Genomic DNA, 24,609 nt, shown 5'->3' on the forward strand with positions numbered 1-24,609 from the left:
CATCATGTAGTCATATTGTTACATGACACACACCTGATGATTATCATATTTTAACCAAGCATATACCTTCGTCGTCCATTCCCGTCACCTAATACCAAATTTGGTACATGCGAAGTTAGGAAAATGGCCGCGAGCGTATCATGAGTTTGGCATGTAGTCATGTTGTTATGTGACATGCATATCACGATTTTCATGTTAGGGCCTGTCGCTTGTGTTCGCCACGCAATCATGTCACACCATACCAGCTCTGCAACGTGTCATGTGAACGAAACGACTGGAAGAGCAGCAAGACAATGAAATGAAAATCTTGACAATCATGATAAACATGTCATGATTTTCATGTTATGACTAGTCACTTATGCTCGTCAGTCATGTTATGCTATACCAATTTTGGTATCTATACCATTATCGAAACGGCCAGGAGAGCTAAAAGTCATAGGTGGCTGGATAGATAGATAGATAGATAGATAGATAGATAGATAGATAGATAGATAGATAGATAGATCCTTGAATACTCTTGCTACACAGCTCCAGAGTTGAGCGTGTCAACTTTAATACATGACAACTCTAGTATTTCCTTTTTATGCTAGTGCTCAACTTGATTGCAGCTCTTATTTGATTTTATTATATGGCTTTATGCCTGTTTACTGCGAATGTTTGTCTTTATTGCCTTTTTTTTCTATCTTCTGAAGCCTTACGTATTTTACTCGTTTTATTTTTATTCTGTTTGCCAATTTGTAAAGTTAAAATTGTGCATCCACTCTGCTAAAACACTATTTGAGGGTTGCAGTATTCATAAATAAATAAGATAGATAGATAGATAGATAGACAGATAGATAGATAGATAGATAGATAGATAGATAGATAGATAGATAGATAGATAGATAGATAGATACGCTGAAAGTCACCGAAGACCCTAAATTGTTTCGCATTGATAAAAAAAGAGAGGGAAATCTCGAGAGAAGACATCTCGGCTCTTCGAGTCCCTAAACTGTCGGCCCCAGTGCCGAATTTGTAATGCCTCTATTTTTATGCTGTCCATAAACCTTGCCTTAACCCATCGTCGTCTCGTCCACTCGTCTATCAGCTCTGCGCAGAAGCAGTCGCGAGCTGAGTAACAGACGCTATAAAACGGCTGGTGACCGTGTCGGCAGAGTTTGAAGCAGTGGCGCCTTCGGGACTGTGTTGGCGTCTCGCCTTCGTAACAGTGGGTACACGTTCAAGAGCTCCAGCCCATCAAAATTTTGTGGAGTCGTCCTCCACAATGTGTGTCAAAATCAAAACTGACTTTTTAAATGCGAAGCCACTCATAGTCAACCCTCACCCTCTCTCCTCTCCTACGCTTCCTATTTTTTGCTTCACAACGCAACGCAGACAGCGTCTTCTAGCATACGCTTGGTGCCCCCCACCCCTTCTTCTCCTGCAATCCCTGGTGTTAACGTCCAATCGCATATCCCCTTTCCGCTCTATTTTCTCCTACTCTTCTCCCTCTCTCACCTTGCAACACCTTTGCAGGTAGCGCTTGGTAGCGAGCTCTTAAAAAACCAACGGCTCGCACTCACGAGCTATCACTGGTAAGCCTGTATAAAAGGCATTGGGTCTTGACCTCCAAGGTAGTGGCAGTAGGGGATTTCTCCTGTGCCTTGTTTAAAAATAAAAATGCAACCATCAACTCCTGAAATGGGGAATGGGTTTGTGCCCACGGTAAATGCCTACGGGATTCTCTGGGCTGGTTGTTTTCGTCATATTATTCTTTGAAATGATAGAGGGTGCAAACAGTTTGAAAATAACATAAATCACCAATTTATTAGCAGTGGCAATGGTTCATGGTTAAGTGCTTTGTACCCACTGCTTATATGTATTTCAAAGCTGGACCATGAATTATTTATTATTTTATGATAGGTCTTAATTTTACAATCTGTTCATTACAGTATTGTTCCTGAAACTATAGCACACTTGTAAGTACACTTTATTGCACTAGCCAAAACTTAATGTATGTCGGTCTTGTTGGACATCATAAATTCTTCAAGATGGTTGTAGACTGAAAGGCTCAATTCTTCTTATGGCCAGTTTGTTCATTCTTGGTTGTATATAGCAGGGCTGCTAAAAAACACGGCCAAAAAATGTACCCTAGAATAGGCGCACAATTTTTTTATCACCTCCTCGTTCTAACTATTGAAGTGGGCTGCTAAAAATGCTAACTTTAAAGAATCGCAAAACACCTTCCTAAACACGAAAATTTACTAATCTATGACAAGATGAAATAATTTCTTTAGAAACGGTAATCCTCTGCCGTTCTTGAATTCATCGCTGGCGTATTACCTTTTCCTAAAATGGCAAAATCAAGTGTTCGTAAAAAAACTTTGCACTCTTACAGTCACGCCTAATCAACATTAGACCGCAGAATTGCAAGAAACCCTTTTGATTTCAAGGGCCTTGAGACAATCAGTCCTAAATATAATTTAAGTAAAGTGATAACCAGTTGGTATGGCAGGGTTTCTGTTGTGGCCTACTTTGCCGCAAATTGGCAACTTTCTGGGTCCTTTTCGCGACAAAAAGTGCTGTTTCACTTCATGGGTACATCCTGGTTATGTTTTGTCTTCTGTTGTGCCGCGTTGGGCAGCACTTTTTTTACAGAAAAAATGCAGTGGTTTTAAACGTTTCTGTCGAGTAAACCAACGCACAGTCACGGTCTCCTCTCTCTATCAGCAGACCGGTGCTGACAAAAGTATCCTGAAGCAGCGTCTAGCGATCCAGAGAAGTGGTGAAGTTGTAGGCATGTAGGCAAACGCGCCAGGGCAATATCGACTACCGGTAATTCTACTGAAAACATTTGTGCTCCTATAAAATTGCATGAAAATGATATTAGTAAATTATTTTGTTAAACACATTTGAGTGGTCGTGACAACATTTATAGTATTCCAGAAAAAAGAGTAAAAGTTGTGAATAATTTATTCATATATAATGTTGAAAACTGGAAAACGACAAATTCTGTTTTAAAGTATTCTACCATCAATTTAATTTTACTGATGTCCCAACTAAAACAATATGTTCAATTTTTGCCATAAATAGGGTTATCCAAGATAAAAAAACATGAAAGATCAGGCTTTCAAATGTTGTGGTCGTTTTCGCTGTGAGAAATTTTTACGTCTTTCATAAATTGACGTAGAACTACTGAAACTTTTTCTACCCATGTGAAGATTTAGTTATTGAAAAACGAGCTTGCAAAATTGACAAAAATGACTTTTTCGGGATATCGCATCTTAAATAGGCATTGGTCATTGCAATAAAACTATGCGAGATAACTCATCTCATGCACCAACGTATTGTCTAGGGGTGAGAAAATTGTTCTTGTAAATTTCGTTCAAAGTGATACAATAACTTTTGATCTCCAAAACCAAATAGCCTGGTAAACGCGGGCAAGGGCAAGCGTTTTCCGCAATATTAAGTAACTTATTCGAATCGGTTATCAACTTTTATGTAGTTTACGTTGTTTCACAACGTGTTAAAATATTTTTAATAATTTTGAGCATCGATAGCCTGGCTTTAGTCATTTATTTAGTGCGGTGGCACCATAAACCTTGAGACAGTAGACGGAAGACAATATGGGTTTCTAATTGGCTACAAAGTTAAAACAAAAAACCCATCTACCACTAAAGAGCACCATGTGTAGATATGAAGCAGCGGGCGCTAATGCTTTTTTTTACTGGTGGCGACGTTGACGCTGCTGATCATCGCGCTGTTTCGCAGGAGAGGAACCTGGGATGGAACAAGGTACACAGTGATTGACCAGCGCTTCCTAGTGGAACATGCAAATCACTGCTAATGGGAAATGAGACAGAACACTTTGATTAGACCCACAGATTTGTAGTAAGCTCTTAGTTAATGCGCACGCTGCAAACTTTTAATGGTAAAGAATGCACAAGAGGCATTTCCCACCAACAGTATCTTGAAGATTAAAATACAGTGTCTTTATACACGGAGTGACAAGTGAACGGTTGTGAAGCGCGAGCAGTCGGTTTTTTTAACCAAGAAGCTTGATAGAAAACGCAACCTGCGCCGACGTTGCGATGCGAAAGAGGGGAGAGCGTAGAGGCAAGGAGAGGGGGAGGCACATGTGCTATGAGAATGTACACACCGCGGGGATAAATGGCTTAGGCGAGAGACTGTAGCTTGTGCATCAGCGTGTCAATTCGAGAGAAGGGAGAAGGGAGGGGAGTATGAAAGGAGAGAGAGGGGAAGCTTGCACGCATGCGCAGTAAGAGTGGTCACCCGGCACACCAAGTCTAGGTCGACGTTTAGCTGCTTCGCATCTAAAACAGCTTCTTGAATATCTTGTACCGTTAGCAGGATCACAATGTAAAAGCATTCTGATACTTCTTTGCCAATTTCCATGGCAAAAGCGCATGTGACTGTGTCAGAGGCCCACTTGGTCGTCAGACGGCCGCAAGGAATTCGCAGAGGCCATAAGGTGGTCAGATGTTTACATCACAGAATTTCCAACAGGACACCAAAAGACACTATAGGAGTACCGATCAATCTTAACTGTAGAACGCATGCTCTAGGTGCTTTTGTGGGCTTCAATGAGGACTCCGTCAGTTGTTCACGTGAACTGTGAGAGTGTGGCTTCGCATTAGTGTATACATATTGGAACTAGTTAAATTTTGTTCCTTGATAACAGCTTTTCTTGACACTTGGGGAAGTAAGGCATTCAATTAGAGCACAGACATAAGCGTTTGGACTTTGTACTCATTCGTTGACTCTGCTTCAATTCCTGCAACATATATGCGTGACTGACTTGCTTGTTTTCTCTTAATTTTATTGATTGATATGTGGGGTTTAACGTCCAAAAACCATCATATGATTATGAGAGACACCGTAGTGAAGGGCTCAGGAAATTTTGACCACCTGGAGTTTTTTAGCGTGCACCCAAATCTGAGCCAACGGGCCTACAGCATTTTCTCCTTCATCGAAAATGCAACCGCTGCAGCAGGGATTCTATGCAGCAACCTACGGGTCAGCAGCCGAGTACCTTAGCCACTAGACCAGCGCTGCGGGGCACTCTGATGTTTTTCACTAAAAAACAACAATTATAGGTTTAGTAGCATTTAAAAGTGGAAGCTGGGGCTTCCAAAGCAATATTTATTGTTGTTTTTGTAGTTCGAGTTTTGGTGTATCATCCTCTGTTCGCATTTTCGACATCCTAGTTATTAGGATCGGAATGGGCTGCCATGTTGTTGGAATCCACTTTATCCTCTGACTTTCAAGGGTGTTCAAAGGCGTAATTCCGTAACAAAAGACGTTCTCATAGTAGGCGGTTTGACGTGATGCAGCTGTCTCTTTAGAGCATCAACATGGCGAATCATTGTGTGAGCAGTGTGGGCGCTCTCTTCTTGAAATGCGGAATTCAGCATACACAATAGTGCAACACCATTTACGTTTATTTTGGTGCAGCTAAACAAATCATATGCCTTCTGAGTCTGACTAACTTACAGCCTAAGCAGACTTGTTGTTGCTGTCAGACTTTGAAGTAGGCCACCGACACAGTTGCACGCACTTTTCATACGTGAGGTGACGAATAACTTTCACTGTGCTTTTGTATTGTGATCCTCCTTGTGGTATAAATTGTTGAACAAGTTTTCGTGTTACTTGTGTATTTATTTGGAAGCACAGCTTGTCGTCCCTCCACTGTCTCTTGTTGCATGGTGAAGTACCACTCAATAGAGGCCCAAAACAAGACTATCAATGCTCAAAAGCAATCAAAATAATCTAACATGTTGTAAAACAACATAAACTATGAACATAACCAATATTCGAATGCAATAGGATGATTGATATTGGGGAAGACGCTTCTGTTGGTCAGCGTCTACCATTGAAATCAGTTGTGCTAATCCAATACATTTTTTCCTTTAAAAATTTCACAAGAAGGAAAAAAATTGGCAGATCTCACGTATAGTGGGAATCGGAGATATGTAGAGCACGAATTCGGGAGATTCATATGTCACTTTATTATCAGCAACACGTTACAAGGTGAAGCTAAATTATGCCGTACAACACTTCCATATCATTATTTTAATGTTTGGACGTGTCGTTCACCTTCGTCATTTATTCACGTCACCTCATACTTATTTTGGTATATGTGGAGCTAGAGGAACGGCCACAAGCGTTATATGAGCGTAGCATGTAGCTATATTTTGCATGACATGCATATCCAAAATACTATGTCTTTTGGACGTGTCATTTACCTGAGTCATCTGTTTACGTCAAGTGATACCAAATTTGGTAAATGTGGAGCTGCCGAAAGGGCCGCGAGCAGGCTATGAGCGTAGAAAGTAGGTATGTTTTACATGACCAGCATATTATGATCACCATGTTTGGACGTGTCATTCATCTTCGACGTCCATTCAAGCCACAGAATACCAACTTCGGTATGTGCTGAGCTTGCGAAGTGGTCGCGAGCACGCTATGAGCGTAGCATGAATTCATGTTTGACATGACACCTATGTAATGATTATCATGTTTGTAAGTGTCATTTACCTTCATCGTCTATTCACGCGGGGATAGCGAAACGACCAGGAGCACACCATGAGCGTGGCGCGTAGTGATGACTTACATAATATGCATGTCATGATTTCTATGTTATGGTCGGTCACTTATGTCCGCCATGCTGTCATGTGGTTCCATACAAGTTTTGCGATATGCCATGTGAGTGAAACCTACCACAAGGGCTGCAAGCCCATGAATTCGAAATCATCACATTCATGACGTATAATGATATTCCTGTTATGACTAGTCACTTGTGCTTGCTATACAGTCATGGCATACCAATTCGCTTAATGATACCACAATCAAAACAGCCAGGAAAGCTAGACGTCATTGGCGGCTAGACAGACAGATAGATAGATAGATAGATGGATAGATAGATAGATGGATAGATGGATAGATAGATAGATGGATAGATAGATAGATAGATGGATAGATAGATGGATAGATAGATAGATACGCTTTATTTTGCCGAAGTTCTCTAAGAAATCTGTTACATTTAAAAATTCCACTTCACGGGAGATGGTGTTGGGGCACTCAATGAACTCTCTCATATATTTTTCTCGTGATGACCTTCATGCCTATTTAATGAGTAAATATCCCCAAAATATTTACGTGTGCTTTTAAAGCATGTGTTTTATAAACAATTGCTTACATTTGAAAATACTTTTAGCACATACTCGATCGGTTAATCGGTAACGATGTAAAAAAAATTTTATGTCTAAAACAACCCTGCCATTTTTACGCAAACAACCCTGGTATTTTACGCAACTTGCGTATTTTGTTGTTTTATATTTGTAAAAATACAAGGTTTTACTTGTGATGCCAGGTAATGTAACTGCAACGTTGTAAGGCTCTAAACAGAATTTGTCATTCTACACAGTTTTAAAGTAGAGTTGGAATAAATTATTTACAAATGACTTTTCTTTTTGCCGCAACAATAAAAGAGTGGTCTGGCGACTGCAAACTTTTTTGAATGAACATAATTCACTTTCACACTAATTCCATCGAGCTCATTTTTTTTACTTGATTTACCGGCAGTCGAAATTCGGGCTGGGACGTATCACTATGAATGGCCAATATTGCCGGCTAGCACTGCTAAATCTGTCCACTCTCTGTGCTGATGGTACGTGCAAGTTTCAGCAATTAAGCATCACACACTTGATTTCAAGTGGCGCACAGTACGCGTATTTCGCTTTTCTCTTGACCTGTGTGCATCTCTGAAGCACAATATTACCTTTCAAAACTCAACTGCTCAATAAATAAATGAACTCTACAATCGATCAAAAATGTCATCACCTGCCAGCCCACAATAAAGTGTACTTAAAATAAAGGTATTGAAGTTTTCACTTGCGCTCTTCTTAATCCTGAAACACTTTTCCAGAGCCGGCACCATGAAATTGATCAAAATGTAAGTAATGAAATATTTCGTTCTCACGTTTTGTTCTCTATGAAATTCCATATAACGGTTGCAGAATATAGCTTTAACAATACAAAACTTAGAAGAAGTGCTGGTTATCCATGCAATGAGTTGTCTTCAACCAAAAGCCTATTTCATTTCTAACCAAACTGTGCTAATGAATACAACCTTGCCTAATTGCGCTGCCGATACCAAATAATATAACACATGACAGTGTGATCTACACGTTCTACGCCCTGTGAAAAAAAAAACAGTGGTTCTTGTGATTGAAATAAAGCAGTGCGTTGCCAATCACTCAAAACGATATACACGCTAGTGCTTCACGTTTGAGTCAGCTCAGATGAATAGTAGGCTAGATCAAATTACCAATGTTATTGTCAGTAAAATTGTGCAGTACACTACATGCACGGAAATTCTGAATTTTTAGCTGAAACAATCACGCAGGAAGGAAGGAAGGAAAAATAGAGGGAAAAGAACGGCAGGGAGGTTAACCTGCTATAGACAGCCGGTTTGCTACCCTGCGCATGGGAGAGGGATGGAGGAGATGAAAGATAGAGAGCAGAGAGGGAAGAGAGAAACACCGCACATTCAGCAGCACACGCGTGCACACTCATATTTCAGTCTAGTCTTTCACGGTGTGTGACATTTCTGTTACAGTCGCTTGTTCAAGTCCGTGTCGTGTAGGAATTTCAACAGAGCTTTTGTCACCTTCTGTTGCAAGTTCTTCTCTCCGGCACTTGACAGAATAGTGTCCACAGACATTTGGCTGTTGTCGATGCGCGCAAAAGCGGACGCCAGTGACTGTCTCTGGATTTCATACAACGGACAGTCACACAGGATGTGGTGTAGCGTCTCTTCGCAATGACAGGCATCGCAGAGGGCGTTGTCGGCCATTCCCATGACAAAGGAATAAGATTTTGTAAATGCCGCTCCTAGCCATAAGCGATGATGAAGGGTGGCTTCTCGTCGGTCGAGCCCAGTGGGAATGCGGAGAGCCATCAAAGAAGACAGGTGATGTTGACGATTCGTCTGGTTGCTTGGTAGGCACCATAGTGAAAACGTGATTTCACGCGCAAGTCGTCGAAGATTACTGGCAGAATTGGTCCGCGAAAGTGGTATGGCTTCTTGTGTTTCTTCAAGGGCTGCCTGCGCGGCAGTATCGGTATGTTCGTTCCCTATGATGCCGCAGTAACTTGGCAGACATTGAAGCGTCACATGATGCCCTTTCTCGTGTGAAGAGTGGAGAAGGCATCGAATTCCGAAAACAACCTGTTCGTATGGCCCGTGACGCAGTGCTGAGAGCACAGATTGTGGGGCAGCCCTTGAGTCGCTGAAAATAGACCATTGTTGCGGTGGTTCCCGATTGACCACACAAAGTGCAGCGCGCAAAGCAGCTAGTTTCGCTGCTGTAGATGCCGTGGAGTGGTCAGTACTAAAGCTGATGGTAACACCTCTTGCTGGGACAACTACTGCCCCTGACGAACACTGGCGGTTCGTGGAACCATCGGTGTATACATGTATGCTGTCTGAATATTTCTCGTGCAAAAGAAGAAGAGACAGTTGTTTCAGCATGGGCGACGAAAGCTCAGATTTCCTCCGGATCCCTGGTACACTAAGATGCACTGTGGGTCGAATAAGACACCAAGGCGATATGGATGGTTTAGATGCAGGAGTAAAGCCCGAGGGAAGTTTATTGTTGTATTTCACAATCATTTTGGCGAACGATGCTTGGCGCCTCTCTGAAGGCAACAGTGCAAAGTGATGACAGGCAGCACGTGCGAAGTGTCTGATGTGCGTTCTCAGGACTTCTACAAAAATGTGAGTTTGTATCAGATAGTCACCAGCAATTGCAATTGTTGCTTCCGTCGACGTACATCTGGGCAGACCGAGGCACACTCTTAGCGCTTGGGCTTGTACTGCCTATAGAACACGAGCATTGGTCTTGCAGGTATTGCTAAGCACAGGCAAGCTATATCTCAGGAAACCGAGAAACAGGGCTCTGTATAGCTCCATCATTGCGTCTACTGACATCACCCACGTCTTTCCTGCCAGGAACTTGAACAGTTGGGAAATAGCGGTCAGGTGCTTCTTCATATAGGTCACATGCGGACTCCAACAGAGGTCCCTATCAATAATACTGCCCAGAAACCGGTGGGTTTTGGCGTAAGAAATCGGTCACCCGAAGATTGAGATGGCATAAGGGGTCATTGCTTTGCGAGTGAAGGCCACCAGCGCGCATTTTTCTGGTAATATGCTGAGACTTTGTTTTAACAAGTAGTTGGCAATCATAGTTGCTGCTTTTTGAAGCAGTGAACGTATGTGAGGGCGTGTGACTGCCGAAGTCCAGACACAGATGTCGTCTGCGTATATTGAGATTTTAATGGTGCTTGGCAAGTATTCAGCAAGGCCAATTAGTGCACGATTGAATAGCGTCGGGCTGAGACCTCCGCCTTGAGGAACACCCCTGGAAGTATAGGGTCGCGTAGTTGGGCCATCTTCTGTTAACACAAAGACTGATCTTGCTGCCAGGTAACTCGAAATCCATCGAAAGACTCGACCACCAAAGCCAACCACCACAAGAGCACCCAAAATGGCTTCATGTAGTACATTATGATAAGCGCCTTTCACATCTAGAAACAAAGCTGCAGATAGTCGCTTACGGGATGTTTCGTGCTGAACGTACGAAACAAATCAACGACATTGTCAATAGAAGAGTGGTCGCGTCGGAAACCAGCCACTGAATTCGGATAAATCTTGTAGTATTCAAGATACTACTCCAGGTGGCCTAGTATCATCCGTTCCATTATCTTCCCTACGCAGCTGGCCAGTGCTATTGGGCGGTATGAGGTGAGTTCGAGTGGGGATTTACCCTGCTTCAAGATGGGTAACCAGCGGCTTACTTTCCAGTCATCAGGAACATTGCCATCCTGCTACGAGATGTTGTAGAGGCTCAACAGTTCTCTCCTTGCACCTTCCCCAAGGTTGCACAAGGCTCGGTACGGAATGCCATCTGGGCCCGGAGAAGTTGAATGCCTGCAGAGAGCGAGTGCCGCCTCAAGATCCTCCATTGTCAAAGGGAGGTCCATGTGGTAGTCACGGGAACGGGGGGCGTCACGTGACCTCTCACTGGAGAATCTGGACAAGTGGCTTGGTTGGCGATCTGCGCACGGAAATCTTCTGCGACATCGATGTCTTGCCTCCTTTGAAATAGCGCGAGCACTTTGAATGGAAAGCGCTGTTTCGTAGAGTGACGCAGTCCTTGCACCGTTTTCCAATTGTGTGAGAGTGGCCTGCGAGGGTCTAGTGACTGGAAAAACGTTGTCCATCGTTCCGACGCTAATCTACCCATGCGACGCCGAATCTTCTTTTGCATCCTCTTGGCTGCCCTAAGATCGTGAATTGATTTTGTACGCCGATACCGACGCTCCGACCGGCGTCACAGTGCTCGGAGTCGCTCCAACTCTATATCGAAGTCGTTTCGTGTGGAAGATATCGTCACCGTGCGAGTGGCGTTTCGCATTGTACTCTTAATTGTATGCTCTAACCCAGATCGTAGGTCATCGCTGCAAGCATCTTCCATGTCAGATTTGAAGTTGGTCCATTGAACTGCTCAAATGATCGTTCATGGACCATAACTAGACAATCCTTTGATGTTAAGGTAGACTGTATTGCGACCACTTCCTCGTGTCTCAACATCTGAAAACCACTTGACGTATCTCGCGAGGGAGTTGGAGACAAAGGCAAGATCGAGACAGCTGCCGTATGTCACCCCTCAAAGAAACGTGGGGCTGCCGTCGTTCAGGAGAGTAAGGCCATAGTTGTAGGCGATGTTTACTAACTTGCGTCCTTTTGCATTTGTCCGCGTACTTCCCCATTCGTGATTGTGCACATTGAAATCACATATGATGACCCATGGTGCAGGACAAACTCTTAAAATATCCGCTAATCTCCTCGAATCGAGATTATTCGAGGGCGATATATAAACGCCTTTGAGAGTAAACATGAGTTTCTTCTTTTTCACAGTGATGCAGACATACTGATTGTCATCGTGAGGTGCAATTGGTTGCACAACATACGTCAGTTCACGACGAACAAAGACGATGATTTTGCTGCACGCACCGTTCGTTGAAGACATGACAGCTTCGTACACCGACAGTCTTATTGGTTTTGACCAATAGGGTTCACAAATGACGATGATTGGAAACACGTTGGTAAACACAAACTGACGAAAATCTAAAAGGCGTGATTTTAGTTCTCTGGCGTTCCATTGGATGACGGATGCAGCCTTGACTTCTTTACGAAAGGATGAGGTATGAGTAGCCATCTTCCTAGTTGATAGATTCAAGCACTGGGCTTAGAGCGTCCAATCGTCCAAGTGTGCTTCGAGCAGATGGTGTCTTCATGTCGACTAATATCGCTCGGATGGCTTCTATGAGGGAACGCAGCACCGAGATCATTTGACGATCAGTTTTAGGCAAATCTTCCATGGCTGGAGACGGCTCTGGTGTGGCTGCAACTTGCTGAGGTTCCTCGGCAGAAGAGCGCGTCGGGAGTGTGGGCCATTCCTCCAGAGAAGGAGGCTTCTCTGTTTTTTTCGTAGAAGTGGTGGGCCCTTTCGCGGTGCTACTAGATGGAACCGCTAAAGAGTGGGTAGGAGCGTCTCGGGAATGTGCCTTCTTTGAAGACTTTCGATGATGCCGACGCCGACGCCGGACCACTTCGGCTGCCTCCCTGTGTGTCGAGTTGTCTCGGGCCATTTGTCTGAGAACCGCGCGCTCCTTTTGGATTTGAGGACAGTCTTTCGACGAGGCAGCATGAGTACCGCTGCAGTTAGCGCACTTCAGAGTAGTCGCCCGGCAGGCGTCTTCAGCATGAGGTTCAGCGCAGCGGGGACACAGTCGTAAGTTGGGGCATACGCTCTTGACGTGTCCTAGCCAGAAGCACTGATGACATTGAAGTGGCTTTTGGATGAATGGTCGAACCGGATGTCTGAAATGTCCAACTTTAACGTGGGACGGTATGAAATCTCCCTTGAAAAACACTTTTACGCAGCGCATGTTTCCAAGGCGCCGCACTTGCGTAATGACAGTTCCCTCGTTTGCAGGCTTTATGAGGGTAGACAAGTCAGCATTAGGAATGGCGATGTCGATGTCATAAATTACATCGGCAATTGATTCATCGTTCACCGGGATAAAGGGGAGCATTTTAATGCCACCTAGCTCAGTCATTTGCTGCAGCTGTCCTAGCGCACTCACATCGTGCACGTCTATGGCGAGAATGTTCTTCTTTGGGTTTACTCGCACTTCTTTAATTTGTTGTGGCACCACACATTCGAGAGCAACAGAAAGGGCTTGCCTGTTCAGAAGCCGTAGATTGCTTGATGGATCTTCGGGCATGAAGATGATGACGTGCGGCCAGCGCGCAGGCCTTGACTGCACAGTCGCTGTGCGTGCAGGAGCTGATGCTGCTGTACTCGCCGTCCTTCTCTTCACCCTCTTACCCCAGACAGGTATAAAGCTGCCATCGGATGTGTCGTCTTCCGACATAGAATAGAAATCGGTGTCCTCAGTGTCACTGGGCGAGCCAGCTCGCTTCCTTGTGGTTGACGGGTGTGAGGACTTGTGACCAGGCGGGCCTCTGGCATGCTCCACGGCCATCACCGCAAGACGGAGAGGCGAGGCACCTCAAAAGACCGATGATTTCACTAAACAAATACAGAGCGCAGAAACAAGAGTTCTTCTAAAAAGACACTTCTTCTTCTTCTCCATCACATCATGCAGAGTTTTTTACAATGTATTAACCACAATAAACTACCAGGCACGAAGAAATGAATGCACTGTTCGCCTCATGAACATGAATATTTTACACTGACCCGTCTTATGAGGTGTGTTCTCCGTGAAAATAGTCAAAGGCACCCTTTTTTATTTTATCCTTTTCAACATGTAAATTTACACTGGACGATGCTGTGTTTTTCCGTCTACTGAAAAGATACGGCACGATCCACTGCCTGACTTTGTGTAATGGTATTCAATTTTGTCACCAATTTACACGCATATTAACGGCCAAAGTCAAGTTTGTGTTAGACGAATTTCATTTGCTTGCGTATGAAAGCAACACACTCTTCAGTGATTTGTCTGAAATTTAGGAACGTTTGAGGCATGCGTTGCTCCATATATTACGTCCGTCACGTAATGATTGTAAAATTGATGTCATTTACCTTTCATTGAAAGTTTGGGAAATATGTGTAACAAAAACATGACACACCGTTCTTAAAAATCTTCAAAAAGGGTTATTTTAGAAATGTTGGTGCCGTATCTTCGTACATTATTGGAAAGGACGTCGAAAGACGACAGCCTTTTGTTTGAAAACTTTGCATATAATATGGACGCCATCTCACAGTAATGCCAAGAAACGGAAGTCTTCTAGAACGCACAGCAGTGGGTAGGTGACAGCACCATGTTTTTTTAGCAAAGATCAAGAAACACAACTCTCTCATTCATCTGGCTTTTGTGATATGAATACACCTTCAGTTTAATATAAAATGGGCCCTTACCACCATCACTGCCACCAGGGTCATGACAGCGGGCATAGGCTGTTATAAAGATAACAGATTCCACCGGTAATATCTGTCTCACAGATTGGCTTGATCGCTTGTGCATTTTAAAATGAAGTAACATAAAAATGATTGATTGATATGTGGGGTTTAACGTCCCAAAACCACTATATGATTATGAGAGACGCCGTAGTGGAGGGCTCCGGAGATTTAGACCACCTGGGGTTCTTTAACGTGCACCCAAATCTGAGCACACGGGCCTACAACATTTCCGCCTCCATCGGAAATGCAGCCGCCGCAGCCGGGATTCGAACCCGCGCCCTGCGGGTCAGCAGCCGAGTACCTTAGCCACTAGACCACCGCGGCGAGATAACATAAAAATGTTTCGTATGTTTTTTTTTAAAACAAAGTAACACGCTACGTACCACTAATGTGTTGGGCCCAAATATGAATAATATTTGCTTTTTGATTGACAATGTTCAATAGCGTGAACACAAATGGGAGTTAGAAATGATGGGTCGCTCCGCAAGAGGTTAAACTTTTGCTCTCGTGGCTGAATCGAGTGACCGACAAAAACAGAAAGACAAACACAGGCATAACGACAGACCAAAATTGCAACATGGACGTATCCCAGGCAACACCATCATCTTTATTTGATAAAGGGTTATTCCGCAGCGGAATTACGACACATTGGGTGAAATCGAAGCACAGAAAGTTATGACGCTCTAGAAGCCAAGGGAGAGATGGTAGCATAAAGAAGGCGCACAATAGTCTCGAGGTTGCGGCTACCTAGAGACAAATAACCTACGATCGCGGACAGCTACCAACCCTGAGTAGAATGCATTTACTTGCGCTCGGGGCTCTCCTCAGCATCCCACCCCAACCTGTTTGACGGTGGCACCACAGGTCATCTGGTTATCAATGCGAAGCAAAAGTTATATCGCCGTAGTAGTGTCTCCCTTTCCGATATTTTCTGGAAAGCACCTTTACTTGCCAGCGAACATATTTTGACCGAACCACAGGGCTAGAAAATCACGCGCTGGTAGACGTCATCGGCCCAACAACTTATTCTTATATACAGAAAGCACATTACAAAGGTGCCTATTTTCTCATCTATGCTGCTGGCCAGTCATGGGAGCCCTTTACTCTGCCGGGGCGTAGGAAGTGTAGTTATATTGTGAAAATAGGCAGAAACTCGCTAAAACTAGTGAATCAAGTTATCCAACAGTTTCATTTTCTGTTCGGAGGGCAGTGATAGCGAAAATGAAAAAAAGCTTCAGTATAGGCGTCACCGATGCTTTGCTCCTGATCGCCTTTTATCATTGTAAGTTGTATCTGGCTTCGCCTTTTTGTGTTAAGGTACTCCAAATTGCACAATATTAGCAATATTAATATCATGACATAATAAGACTGAAATCACATTTGTTACGCTGAAGTCACTAGTGTGGAGCAAGAATTCCAGAAGAGAAACTGCACTGGCTCGGGGTTCCTTGAAAGTCACGAAATCAGGAATAGCACTTACACGCCCTCTGTCGTGCAACTTCGCTAGCGGAGAAGGAAAGATGCGCGCGCCGCTCACACCGCGCACTCGTGCAAGGCCACTGGTCACTTCCATGTAGGCGTGTTTCTGAGCGTCCTCAGCGGCTTAAAATTTTAACGTGACAGCGATAAAAAGTTGGCCCCATATCTGCATGTTACACTGCAAATGCCGTCGAAAGACGATAGTGTTGCGTCAGGAGAGAGTGAACAAAACGTTTATTTGAAGTTCTGCGCAATAAAATCGGTAGATGGTATTGCGGAGGCGCTGCGTTAGAGTGCCTCTAGCGTGCAGCGGAGGCGAACGAGCGCATCAAGTCACGTCCCGCATGAGATATGAGCGCTATCTGGCAGTTAGAAAACAAAGTGTGCGCGCCCTGCATGCTCGTCTCGGAGGTGATAAGGTGTACTACGCAAGGCGACGGGTAGGTGCCACCACCGTGTCGCTTTAGCAAAGCGTTGGAAACACTTGCCTTCTCGTGCAAGCATTGTATGGTCAGCGCAACGTGATAAACTCAATGGTCTTTAGAATTACTTATGTATGCCTTTTCTAGTAAGAGGTACACATAGAGAATATTGACGTGTTGTTATCGTGCCTCAGTTATGTGCAATGATTGCTTTTTATTTGACAATATTACAAGTATAAATGCTGAATCTAGATTAATATTGGTGGGCACTGCGGATGGGGTCAGCCATTTTCAATATCGTTTGGCCACTTTTCTGCTGTTTAGGATACCATTAAATACGTACAAACAGACAAATGTACAGACAGACAAACAAATTTTTTGCGTTGAAGGTCCCCAAGAAAGACTATTGCCTTTTAATATCGTTTCGCAATATCGCCGGAATCGGCGTCCTTACTTGTGAGTGAAAAATATAGTCGGTTTGTGACTGCAAAATCAGGACGCAAATAAAAAGAGCTGGAATGTTTTCCTTGAGCCATTAGAGTATTTGTTTGATGTTACACCGATTGATGTTACGAAATGCTACTCCTTCCACGCAGGCCGGCGTTTTTGTTTTAGTGTGATGAATAAGGCGGCGCGAAATAGCAAACGTAAGAAAATCTAGTTTTTTGAATTGGACATTTTCTGAATAGCATTTAAATGCTAGTACGCCAGCCATCATCACGCTACCGCTTCTTTCCACACACATCGCGTTGCGTCGCAACGATGGCCCCATCTCTTCCGTGAAAAGCAGGTATAGCATGATGAGGAAGACCAACCGCAGCTTAGGGTCAAATGTTCGCTCTACCACTGCCATAGGCACCGTTTCTATGCGTGCAAAAAGCACCGGCGGCGCCACATAACATCTGCGTGTTGTCTAGTGAAGCAAATATAGCTAAGGAAGTTGCTGTTGTCGCTCAAAAAACTAGGTATAACTGCATGAAACCCGGTTATTTTGACCGTACAACTATAAATCGCAAACCTTGTTTTTGGGAAATCAGTGTATGATCTACAAATTTACGTGACCATTTTTCAGCATGTCATGGCCTCACAAATAGACATTAAAAGCCACCGTAGGCATTTTAGAAGCATAAAAATGAAAGGATTCGCGCCGCCTAGGCTGGGGCGATAGAAGCCAATGTAAGAACTGGGGGCCCTGAAGCTTCGTCATTAGGCGCTGAACGCGGTAGCGATATCCTGTTTTTAGTGCGTACTTCAAAAACTTATAAATAGTGCATGAAACCTTCTCGAACTTGCTATGCACCCACTCACGTGTCTTAAGGGAATTGGCGCAGTAGCGTGTGCGCTTTTCCTAGTGGGTGACCGTCTTAAACCATGGAGCCATTCTGACAATCACATGTTCTGACGCCCGCCGGCACTGGGCGCTTGCACCACGTCTTATCACTGCAACATTTCAGGTCGCGTTATGAATCATGTATACCGGACGCATATGTTTGCAAAGCATGAAATCTACTCTCACTGCATTTGCAAGCAGAGGAAGCTCTTTTCGCCCCATTCACAACCAGCTGTGTCGCAGTAAAACTGCCTCTTACAGCGAAAATGACCTGCGTTCAATCCCCGCTCAGACCCCAATGACCCTGGTGCAGTCCCCACTCTGACCTATGCCTTTTTATCATTTATTTTATATGCACAGCACTCGTTTTTTTTTGGTCACGCAAAGGATTATGACTTTTCACTCGCAACCAACGACGCCAACTCCAAAATTTCTGCAAAACGAGGTCTTTATTGCTGTGAAGTTAATATCAAAAAATAGTATTAAAAGGCGAAGCTTTCACTGAACCCACGCAAGAGCTGAAACAGGGTGATAGTAGGTGATAGTAGGTGATAGTAGGTTAGTAGGTGATAGTAGTAGGGAAGCAACTTGTAGCGTGCCAGACATTATCTCTGAAGCGGAGACTCACCGAGGACACGGGGGCACCCGCAGTTGTGCCATGCAGCAAGCAGTTCGTCTCAGGAATCAGCGGTAAACAGAAATCTTTCATTCACGTCTAGGCAAGCAGTCATTTCGCAAGATTTGTTGGTGCCACAACTCAGAGGTGCCACTCGAGATATTTCCTTTGCCGTCACAGCCATGGCAAACTCAGACCATCTATCCAAGAAGCATGCTTCTATCAGTGATACTTCTAATGGACCCACTGCAGCAACTGAATCTTGACGCCTTTAAGTGTAACGGCCATTAGATCACCTCAAGGACAAAAAATTAGCACTTTCAAAGCATGAAGACGTCATCCTTGCAACCAAAAAAGAAGAAATTTAACGAGGAGATTCTCTACGAGGCTTGGCGGGACAAGTTGTGACTTCAAATGTGTGACAGGACAGCCAGAACGCAGGCTCGAGCTATCAAATCAACGTCTAGCTACTCCGAATTTACGAAATTGATCGACACAGCAGGCCCAGGTACTAGAGCAGTATCAGGATTTAATTCAGCTACAAAAGCTGTGAGATACAAATTTTTGATGATAGTCTCCGTGGATGTGAGTCTTTATAGACAATGTCAACGCCACAATCTTCAAAAACAGTGAACTGCCACAAATGTGAAAGCTCAAGGGACTCCTCATTTACTTAATCTACAACACAAAGTGGGCTATCGAGGATATCCGTATAGCCAAACAAACTTCGACTTTGCGATAAAGACACTCACAGACCGCTTTGGACACCGAGATCTGCTCGTGAATAAGCATGCCAATCGCCTTTCCGGGCTAAGCCCATTTGAAAAGCTCATCAGTGATCAGCAACTTTTGTGTGCTCCATGACAAATACGCTTTCATGTCATCCCCTTAGAATGCCTTTAAATTTCACCAGACCAGTACACGGTCTGGTGAAAGCAAATGGGATAGGGGGTTGGTTTACGGAAATGCGCGTGCTTTGAATGCGCTTCCATAAGCCTCATGAACTTCATGGCTTCAATTCAGGCTGGGGGGAGGGGGTGCGCGATGGGCAAGGCGGCTGCTGATATAACTGTATGGACTGCTATTTGGGCCTATTACTGACTTCAGCATGTGTAGGTGGTGCACCTGCATCAAATACATGACGTACAGGAGCGGCCTCGGTGTAACGCAGCACGCCAGCCCCAGTGACTGTTAGGTCGGCCTAGGTTTCTGCGGTGAGGCTGCCTGGAATTTTATTGCGGTGCTTCGTAACGGTGAGCTAAACGCAATCTGCTGGAACGCGCTTATGAAATGTGTCGGGAATGGCGCATTTCAGTAACATATTTACTTGCAGTAAATATTACGCCCAATCTGCGTTTTCAGGATTGTTTCATAGTGCTATCGTTGATTCGTTTTGTCACAGTCGGACTGGATATGCAAACGAGCAAACGTAACAGTCACGCGCCTTTTCAATCTGGCTGTGGTTCTACAGGCCGACGAACATAACATAAAATTCGTCATTTCTATTCAGCTAAAAAGCAGCGCAGAGGTATCTTTTGTAACTGGATTTAAACTGAACAATTCAATTACTCAAAAGCATTGTGCAATGAATAAAAAAAAGAATGAAAAGAGAAGGGATGACCAGTCCTTTTTCCTTCTTGCTACGCAATGATTTTTGCTTTGACACACATTAATTTTGAGTGGACAGTGGTGGTAATTTGTTTGTCGTTCCACTAAGTGCGGAAGTGCACCCATGCAATAAATGTGTCAGAAATATTTCTTGATGATATGTTTTGAAGGCCTGGGATGTTACTATATATTTTGAAGCTGTTACTGTCTACTCTGAAAATCTTTTTTTAGAAAAATCAGCATGGCGGCCTCAGAGATAAGTTCCGGCCGGGCGTGTTACAACATCGTCAACCCGAGGCCACGTGTTAACTATCATGGTCTGCCTATAAATTGTAGCGTGCTGCTAGGTCGGTGCGCACCTTTTTTGTAGTCTTCATTGTCCGCTAGCACCTGACTACGTGGGGCTGGCCAATTAGCTAGTTGGCTGGACGGCATACTTTGAAATTAGGCCCCGACATGCTTTGATCAAGCTAATCTTACCAATCTATGGTAAGGTCGAGACAGTGGCGTAGCCTGGAGCCTACCAGGCTCATGCGCCCCTCCCTCAATTTTTTTTCGCCGTGGCACAGAGAGCGAAATATAACCATTTCAAGAGGGTGCCCCTCCTGAAAGTAAGAAGGTGCCGCCCCCCTCGCAAAAAAATTTCTCGCTACACACCTGGGCTGAGGTCATTACGCCACATCTTGAGAAGACCACGCTATTGAAGCTAGATAAATCTAGCACCGGGCAAACTAAAGCATGCGAGTTAATGAGCTAAATAAACAGCCCCAATTAACGCGACTTCCTTTATGAGCACACTAAGTCATACTATGCTTATTACCTCTGCCAAATATGATGACAATTAGTATCGTCCTGATCGAGATTACGTTTATTAGCTCCCTACTGATCATGGTCTTTGTAAATACACCCACGACAATTTCGCTTTAATTAAAATCTTACCAATGAAGGCATCACTGCTCATTGTATTAGTGGTTAAGCCTTAGTCAATTAGTACAATCAAAGTTAAGACAGAGCTGATGCGTTTTTCACTTCGAAGCCGACCAAGAGCACCAGTAGATGACCAAGGTAAGAAGCTGCGAGGAGCTAGGTTATACCTCCTGCCTTACACAACTCTAATACAAGCTCATCAGATCATTTCATACGGGAAGAAGCTGCCGCTTTGTATTCAACTCATCAAATGCTCGACAGTCACATCGGTACCGTGAAAGCCACGAGTTCAACTGGGGCGTTATCAGAATCAACTAGTATAAATCCGAGTTCACGTGCCAACCAGACTGATTGACAGACGCCCGTAGCAAAGATCGGATACGCCCACCACATTTGCTCTTGCCCAGGAGCAGTACTCACGTCTAGCGGCGCGATCAATCTATCAGCTTCATTGAGTAGACTATGCACACACGCACGCAGAAGTAAAAGTCATACGATGACGCTTTCAATCCCAGTCACGTTCCCACAATGATGCGAGTGCCCCTTGTGCCCACATGTTCTTATATTTATCTGCAATATTTCATAGAAGCGAAGCGAGCAGCGAGAGAGTGCTGCGTGTGTACCCTTGAGAGTGGGAATTTCTATGCTGAAAATTGAAGAAAAGAACCTGTCTGAAAGAGATTAAACGCCCCCGAACATGCCTGCGGGAGGCGTTTGCTGAGTTTGCAAAAAGATGGCGCAACAATCACCCCGACGTCGCTGTACTGTTCAAATGTTGAGTAAGTAGAGGCGCTGACGTGTTTGCAGGTGGTGTTTTTTTATAACCACCGCAAATGGCCCAGATATGTTTCCAACGCCATGCGCATTCTTATAGCCATTTTTATCAAGGCTGCTATACCGTACTCCACACTACCTTCATGCCATAGCCGCCGCAGAGCGAGCTTGGAGTGAACTCGTCTTCCCGAGGAGCTCGGATCATACTGCATAGCACCCCTGGGTAGATTAGCACACACGCGTAAATTTAGGCGCAAAATCGAAATCATCCCTAATTATTGAGGCAAATTTCTACAATATGCTAGTTGGCGTGATATACATTTTATAAATATTTTATGTTTGGTGATTGGCATTTAGCCGTTCGAGATTTTGCCCAAAGTAGGTGGAGTCTTATGCCATATGAGAAAGAATGTCAGGAGTTGGAAATTTAAGAAAACACCATATAACAATGCATTTTCTTCCACCTCAAATTGCGATGCATTGGAGGAGTAGTTAGAGCACTCGGCAGGAGATCCTTTTATCGCGAGTTTGACCGCTGCCACAGTGTTCACATTTCAGTGAAACTAATATAGTAAAGGCTCATGTACTGTTCGACATCCATTCGCATTAAACAACATCAGATGATCTAAATTATTGAAGGCCTTCGCTATGGTGTTCTTCCTTATCATAGGTTGGCTTTGTAAGGAAAACCTTACATAGTATCAATAGATCAGTCGCACTCTTGCATAGGTGATCTAGCGCGCTGAGGTTGTTTCGCTAATTCGGCGGTGCACGTTTGACCTGAAACTCGCTCATTGTTTAGCACAATGGGTTGAAAAATATGCTAGCATAATTATTCGTGCATAGTCGCGATATGCGTTTAAGTTACTTCAAATTGATTTTCGTTTTTTTTTGTACATTGCGAATTTTCAGATCAAGGGAAGTCGAAGTTACGGTGGGGAACTGGAACACGAATGGTAAAACAAAGGTTTACCTCACTCCTGCTAAGCGAGGTACGTATTGATACTGTGCATGTATTATATACCGAATACATAAATTAAGTATTTCTCACGAAATGTGCAAAAAGCACATTTCCTTAGCCCAGGTAATATCAAAGCAATAAGTGTCGCTGAAATATGCTTTGAGCAGCCATATATTTTCCGCATGTGCGTGTTTACAGACTTATAGCTCAAAACGTGAATGTAAATATGTGACGAGCGACATCCCTCGCGCCTCTATATTTCCACTTCCTCTCTATGAACATTATCAATGGTTATTAGGAACGCAGACACGACCGTACAGAAAACACCCATGGTGTAAAAATTTTTCATGTTGCATGGAACGGCACATAGTTTTTAGCATGCTTGAGCCTTAAAAAAGTATCTGGCTTGTACAATTAGGAGACGCAGGTGGAAACCATGCAATCTTTCTTAACTAGTGAAGTACTCTCTCAAAATAAATCAAATCAAAGTTTTCTTTCCGTTATGTAATATAGAATGTTATGGATGTGAAAAAAAGGTGTGTTTTAAAACGGCTGCACTAGTTTACAGCACCTTCAGCGTGAATTCTACTAGACTTGAGAAGTTACCACAAAAGAAAAAGGCCACAGCTTCAGCGCTTGAACTTCACCTTAGAGGATTTCGTGAAAGCCGTCTGTGGCGTGTGGTGCGCGTTCGCATATGCGTCTTTAAAACGTGTGCGGAGAAAAATGAAGAGAAACAGCACAGATTTTGCGTGGCTGCGTAAGCAACTATGACGTTGAAAACGTCAAGTGTGAGAGTGCAAGAACAGGTAACGCGACGTCAACGAGAAAAAAATCAAACACATTCAAAGGTCAAAACACGCAGATTTCATGGGTCAATCACTGGGTAGCGCATGCTATTAACTAGTTAACCACACTATGATATTTTAACAAGAAAGTGCTTTATGCTATGATTCCACTCATTTATTACCGTCACGGATATGTTGTTTTAAAATATTGCTGCGTGTATGAGCCATTGTTGGCGACAACGAAGCAGCGTGAGCATCCTTGGCCGAGGGCAAACGACGAAGAAGTCGTCGTACTTTTGCCGACGTCACCAGGGGCAGGTCCCATAGCCCGCGATGGGGCAACTAGACGCAGCGACCTCGTGGGGGAGGGGGGTTGCCAATAATCGAATTTTAGGACTGCCCATACCATTGCAAGACATTTTTTCTCCGTCGTAGTGTAGTTAGCCTCCGCTCGGGACAGCGTCCTGCTGGCGTAGGCGATCACCTTTTCGTTGTCGCCACCACTGGCACATACGCGCGGCAATATATACGAAGAAATTTCACTGCAAAAATTGTCCCCGCATCTGCATGTTTCACTTCAAATGTCGTCGAAAGACGATAGTCTTGCGTGTGGAGGCAGTGAACAAAACGTTTATGTGATGTTCTGTGCGAGAGAGAAAATCGGAGAATTGTATTCTGAAAGCGCTGCGTTAAAGAGTCTTGATTCGTGCAGCGAAGGCTAACGAGCGTATCGAGGCACGTTATACACGAGCGCTATCTGGCAGTTTTCTTCGAAAACGAAGGAAGGAGGGTGCGCCCGCGGAGAAAGATGCGTGCCTGTCTCGGAGGCTATGAGGAGCATGAAAAGCGACGGGCAGGTGCCATCACAGTGTTGTCTTAGCGAAGCGTTGGAAACACTTGCCTTTTTGGGCATCGCGTTGCACTGTCAGCGCAGCGTGATAAACGCTACGATTATTAGAATTCCTTGTGTGCGCTTTCTAATCTGTAAAGGCACACATACAAAGCATTGACGTGTTGTTATGGTGCATCAGATATGCGCAATATTGCTTTTTAGTTGACAATCACACAATGCATCAACGCGAAACTTGAGCAATATTGGTGGGCGTTGCGGATGGGGTTGGCCGGATTCTTGCTGATAGAATTCGA

General features: G+C 44.1%; 1 protein-coding gene across 3 annotated transcripts in view; it reads left to right on the plus strand.

Moving 5' to 3' along the window:
- The first annotated feature begins 7,888 nt into the window (after positions 1 to 7,888).
- LOC119179807 (uncharacterized) overlaps positions 7,889 to 24,609 on the plus strand; it is a 79,317-nt gene continuing 62,596 nt past the window's right edge. For all 3 annotated transcript variants that reach the window (XM_075868152.1, XM_075868153.1, XM_075868154.1), the window contains exons 1-2: positions 7,889 to 7,954; positions 22,627 to 22,706. In XM_075868152.1, the coding sequence (XP_075724267.1) occupies positions 7,938 to 7,954; positions 22,627 to 22,706 (97 nt within the window). In that variant the 5' untranslated portion in view covers positions 7,889 to 7,937. The remainder of the gene's footprint in view (positions 7,955 to 22,626; positions 22,707 to 24,609) is intronic.

This window comes from Rhipicephalus microplus, chromosome 7, assembly GCF_043290135.1.
Source record: "Rhipicephalus microplus isolate Deutch F79 chromosome 7, USDA_Rmic, whole genome shotgun sequence".
Lineage (NCBI taxonomy): Eukaryota > Metazoa > Arthropoda > Arachnida > Ixodida > Ixodidae > Rhipicephalus > Rhipicephalus microplus.